Here is a 6,000-nt window from a genome sequence, read left to right as displayed (position 1 = left end):
CTCTAGTAAAAATACAAAAATTATCTGGGCATCGTGGTACGTGCCTGTAATCCCAGCTACTGGGGAGGCCAAGGCAGGAAAACCACTTGAACCGGGCAGGTAGAGGTTGCAGTGAGCTGAGATCACGCCACTGCACTCCAGCCTGGGCAACAGAGTGAGACTCTGTCTCAAAAAAAAAAGACCAACTTGGGCAAAATAGCGAGACCCCCATCACTACAAAAAATTTAAAAATTAGCTGGAGGTGGTGGCACATGCCTGTAGTCCTAGCTACCTGGAAGCTGAGGTAAGAGGATCACTTCAGCCCAGGGGGTAGAGGCTGCAGTGAGCTATGATTGCACCACTGTACTCTTGCTTGGGTGATAGAGTAAGACCCTGTCTCTTAGAAAAAAGAAAGAGCGGCTGGGTGTGGTGGCTCGCCTGTAATCCCAGCACTTTTGGAAGCCGAGGCGGGTAGATCACGAGGTCAAGACATTGAGACCATCCTGGCCAACACGGTGAAACCCCGTCTCTATTAAAAATACGAAAATTAGGCCGGGCGCGGTGGCTCAAGCCTGTAATCCCAGCACTTTGGGAGGCCGAGACGGGCGGATCACGAGGTCAGGAGATAGAGACCATCCTGGCTAACAAGGTGAAACCCCGTCTCTACTAAAAAAATATAAAAAACTAGCCGGGCGAGGTGACGGGCGCCTGTAGTCCCAGCTACTCCGGAGGCTGAGCCAGGAGAATGGCGTGAACCTGGGAGGCGGAGCTTGCAGTGAGCCGATATCGCGCCACTGCACTCCAGCCTGGGCGACAGAGCAAGACTCCTTCTCAAAAAAAAAAAAAAAAAAAATACGAAAATTAGCTGGGCATGGTGGCACGCGCCTGTAGTTCCAGCTACTCGGGAGGCTGAGGCAGGAGAATTGCTTGAACGCGGGAGGCGGAGGTTGCAGTGAGCTGAGATCACGCCATTGCACTCCAGCCTGGTGACATGGCGGGACTCCGTCTCAAAAAAAAAGAAAAAGAGAAGAAAGGAAGAAAACAAAAAGAAGTTAAACTAAAAGCTAAAACAAAGTACTGGGTTTATTTGAAAAATTTGTTATTTATATTATCCTATCTTCCTATTATCATGTGTGATTAAAATAAAATTGTAGACACACAATCTTCAAGAAATGCTCTCATTTGGGATGGAACAGCAGTGATTAGAGAAAAAATAAACCTAGCCACACAGCCAACTCTTCAAAAATTTCACATTCTGGAAAGATTTACCAGGCTGATGGTAATGATCTCATTATAGGCCAATGAAGATTCTCCAGCAATCATTCCAGAACCTCGAAGGTTCTCAGGTCCAATTCCCTCTTCTTTCCCAATAATATCTGTTATCTTGTACCTATTGGATATGGCCATGTCAAATTATGAAGGTTAAACACAGTAACAACAAGCCATTAAAAGAATAATCACCATTAAAAGTCTGCTAAAAGTGCATTGAAAGCTTATATTTAATACCAGGGCTTTATGTGCTTCCTTTTATACTCTTCATTTATATGTATTTCCTTCTTAGCTTGGGCCTATTTTACCTGGAAGCAATATGGCTTAATAGGAAGAGCAAAATCTGGAATTAAGCAGATAGACTTTTTTTTTTTTTGAGACAGAGTCTCGCTCTATTGGCAGGCTGGAGGGCAGTGGCATGATCTCGGCTCACTGCAATCTCCGCCTCCCGGATTCAAGCAATTCTCCTGCCTCAGCCTCCCGAGTAGCTGGGAATACAGGTGCGTGCCACCATGCCCAGCTAATTTTTGTATTTTTAGTAGAGACGGGGTTTCACCATGTCGACCAGGATGGTCTCAATCTCTTGACCTCACGATCTGCCCGCCTCAGCCTCCCAAAGTGTTGGGATTATAGGCGTGAGTCACCACGCCCAGCCAAGCAGAGAGATTTAAATCCTTGCTCTGATACATGCAGGAGTGTGACTCTAAAGATAATAATAACTTCTACAAAATGGGAATAATAATATCTACCTCTAAGGGTTGACAAGAAAGTTAAACTAAAGCAAACAAGGAGAAGGTTTGACATTATAGATGGCCCTCAGATTTAAGATGCCCTCGCTTATTTTCTAGAACAAGTTTTTTAAAAGCAAGGTCAATGTATATATCTCTATAATGAGCAACAGGCATCATATGAACAATTTTAGACAATTTTACATAGGAAGAGAATATCCAAACAGAGCGGTAGGGAGAATGAATGCTCAGCTTAGTTTCTCAAGTTAAAAATCCTCTTCTAAGGTGGGATGAAGCGAAGGTCAAAATACTGAACTCCCATTTCTGCTCCTTCATAAATATCAAGTATATACACAAGGGTCCCTGGATATGTCCTCTGGAGGGGCAGGTGGAATGTGTGTAGAAGTGAAATGCTGACCAAGTTGTCCAGAAAGCATCCTATGGATCTAGTGGGAGTCACTCATCTGTCTTCCTGGCAGGGGATTAGGAGTGATAGCTGATAATGGGAAATGGGAGATGGGGAATGTAACTAATAAAAGAAAGGAAAAATACAAAGTTGAAAGTAGAGATGGGCATATATTATTTATTGTTCCACCTATACCCAGAAGGCTTGGCAGTGGGCATAGTTTTATAAATTGAAATAATAAATAAGTACCCCATAGTGGCTCTTAAAATACTTCCTCCTGCCCCCATATTTTCCTGCTCCCTTCTTCATTTCCAGCCCTCCATCAATTCTTTTTCTTTGCCCTTGCTGTTGGTCTGTGACTTTGCATCTCTGCTTCCCAGATTCTGCTGTCTTTCTATTTTTAGCCTCTCCTAATATCCAATAATTTCCCAGTTCTTCCTTTTGTTCTGTATCTAGACTCTGTCCTAAAGTTATGTCAGAAATGAAGCTACTGTCCCTTAAGGGGGTTAATTAACTACATTAATCGTATATGTGTGTGTGTGCATGTTTGTATAAGGTCCATATAGTCGTAAACATTCAAGGACCCAGCCAGATTTGCCTGTAACAAACTCAATATTCATAGATTCCAGCAATGAAGAGTTAAAAAATATCATAGGGGAAAAATCCCATTCAGAGTAGCAAGAAAAAATTTGCAAACTATTTAGAAATAAGCATGAAGAAATTGGCAGAATCTCACCATAACCATATTGTGCCCCCAGGCACCATGATGAACTCCCAGAAGCATTACAAGATATTTTAAATTTTTGGGAGAAGCACTATTATATGTGATATCTGTGACCCTATGTGAACTACTAGCTTTAGATAGTTCAGAGTAGTTCACAATTTGTTAGAATAGTGAAAAAAAAGTGCTACATTCCTGTTGAAAATGTCCTATCTTTGCAAAGCTAGATTTTTGAAGTTTCTGTGAAAACTCAATGAAGAACAAGAAATGTGGGTGGCTATATCCAAGCTGATTCCAAGGTTTGAGATGTTATGCAGACACAAATATCTCATTAGTAAGTAACTGTAATTATTTAAGAATAAATTTTTTCAATTTATGTATATAATTTTTTCAAATGATTATTAAGTTATTAGGACACAAATACTTATTGTTTAACTACCTAATAAGCAGAAATATTAAGTGTATCTTATAGTCTAGGGGTGCTATGAAAAAATTACTGAGACACTAAGGATGCGATGAACCAAGAAAGTTTGGGAACCTCTGGCAAAACCTATATGAAGAAAACTACAAAACGTAAAAACAAAACAAAACAAAAAAACCACTCATATAAATGGAAAAACATACCATGTTTCCTTTTGGGGAAGGTTAGTATTATGAAGATGTCAGTTCTTAATGTGTAAACTCAATGCAATCTGAATCAAAATCATTATGAAAACTTTCTTGGAATTAGAAAAACATGAGCCTCTAGCCAAACACAGTGGCTTGCACCTGTAATCCCAGCTACTTGAGAGGTTAAGGTAGGAGGATTGAGGTCAGGAGTTCGAGATCAGCCTGGGGAATGTAGCAATAGTCTATCTCGGAAAAAAAAAAAAATTAGCTGGGCATGACGGTGCCTGTCTATAGTCCCAGTTACTTGGGAGGTTGACATGGGACAATCTCTTAAGCTCAGGAGTTTGAGGGTTCAGTGACCTATGATCACACCACTGCATCCCAGCCTGGGCAACAGAGTAAAACCCTGTCTCTAAAAACAAAAAACAAAAACCCTCTGCATTAAAAAAAGCAAAAGTAGCCAATAATACTTGAGGAAAAATTTTAAATGTGAGAAAATTTGTCCCACTAGAATAGTTTAAATAGTGTGGTATTAGCCCAAGAGTAGACAGAACAAAAAAACACAAAACAATAAATTTTCAGTAAATAGTATTAGGGCAATGAACTTTTTTTTTTTTTTTTTTTTTTTTTTGAGATGGAGTCTTGCTCTGTCACCCAGGCTGGAGTGCAGTGGTGTCATCTCAGCTCACTGCAACCTCCACCTCCTGGGTTCAAGCAATTCTTCTGCCTCAGCCTCCCAAGTAGCTGGGACTACAGGCATGCATCACCAGGCCTGGCTAATTTGTGTATTTTTAGTAGAGATAAGGTTTCTCCATGTTGGCCAAGCTGGTCTCGCACTCCTGACCTCAGGCGATCTGCCTGCCTCGGCCTCCCAAAGTGCTGGGATTATAGGCGTGAAACTCCACACCTGGCCGAGCAATTAACATTCTTAAAAATCTTGCAGATAGATTACATGAAAATGTTCAACTTCACTGGGAGTCAAAAATACAAGTTAAAATAACAATTGCCGTTTTTATTCCATTTTATTAGTTGACAATAATCAATGTTGGCAGGGGTGAAGAAAAATTAAACAGGGAAACAAATCCTATTCTATACTGCTGACAGGAATGCAAATCTTGGGAAGGCAATTTAAAATTATTTTTTAAAACCCTTTAAAATGGACTTTTTCACCTGTAATTTCACTTCTAGAAATCAAGCAAAAAGGGATGATCAGAGCTTTTCATTCCTAAAAGTTTATGTGAAACTTATATAAATGTCCCTTAAGGGGGTTCAGCCCAGGGATGTGAAAAATTAGAACTAGTCTGAATGTTCAAATATATTTATTATAATAAAATACTATGTAGCCATTAAGCATCATATTCTTAAATAATGTTTTAAGAATACATGAAATTTTCCCAAAAATAGTTTTTAGTGAAAAGGATAAATTATAAAAGAAATTTTTTTTTTTTTTGAGACGGAGTCTTGCTCTGTTGCCCAGGCTGGAGTGCAGTGGCGCGATCTCAGCTCACTGCAAGCTCCGCCTCCTGGGTTCCCACCATTCTCCTGCCTCAGCCTCCCAAGTAGCTGGGACTACAGGCGCCCGCCACCTCGCCCGGCTAGATTTTTGTATTTTTTAGTAGAGACGGGGTTTCACCGTGTTAGCCAGGATGGTCTTGATCTCCTGACCTCGTGATCCGCCTGTCTCAGCCTCCCAAAGTGCTGGGATTACAGGCTTGAGCCACCGCGCCCGGCCAAAAGAAATTCTTGTTATAATCTCAATCACATAGAAAAAAGATAAGTCTACAGAAAAGACAGCAAGAGTATAACATAAATTCATAATCGTGGCCTGAAGGTAGGATTGTGGCTAATTTTTATTTTTTTCTTCATAACTGTTTACATGTTTCAGTTTTTCTAAAATGACTTAAGTATTATAAATGTAAAAACTTCAATCAATAACAAGGTTCTTCAGCTAATAAGTGGTAGAGCTGGATATAAACCTAAGACATCTAGATTATGTTATCTTCAGTGTTCTTCAAGGTTATGAACAGCCGTACAATAAGGAAGAAAATACCATATTCTCCTTTCTTTAGTCATGACCAAATTATTCCAATACATATATACCTACCTGGATTCTCCTTCATCCTCCACGTGTTCACAATGGACAGAGTTGAGAGCACTGACTCTCTTATAATCTTGAGGGGTCAGATATAAATACCTGTATCCCTGTGAAGCACAAATAGTTTTTAACTCATTATTTGCCATTGTCATATAACCAGAAGATACAGCAAAGCGTACATAATGAAGCTTGT

General features: G+C 40.2%; 1 protein-coding gene across 5 annotated transcripts in view; it reads right to left on the bottom strand.

Annotated features, from left to right (window-relative positions):
* Positions 1-6,000, bottom strand: part of ACACA (acetyl-CoA carboxylase alpha) — a 344,091-nt gene that overhangs the window by 67,865 nt on the left and 270,226 nt on the right. For all 5 annotated transcript variants that reach the window (XM_031934241.1, XM_026456734.1, XM_023204709.2 and 2 more), the window contains 2 exons: positions 5,817-5,914; positions 1,249-1,369 (listed from right to left, as the gene is read on the bottom strand). In XM_031934241.1, the coding sequence (XP_031790101.1) occupies positions 1,249-1,369; positions 5,817-5,914 (219 nt within the window). The remainder of the gene's footprint in view (positions 1-1,248; positions 1,370-5,816; positions 5,915-6,000) is intronic.

This window comes from Piliocolobus tephrosceles, chromosome 16 (assembly GCF_002776525.5).
Source record: "Piliocolobus tephrosceles isolate RC106 chromosome 16, ASM277652v3, whole genome shotgun sequence".
Taxonomy (NCBI): Eukaryota; Metazoa; Chordata; class Mammalia; order Primates; family Cercopithecidae; genus Piliocolobus; species Piliocolobus tephrosceles.
Note: the sequence above shows the minus strand (reverse complement) of the source record. Positions and strands in the feature narration are given on the sequence as shown.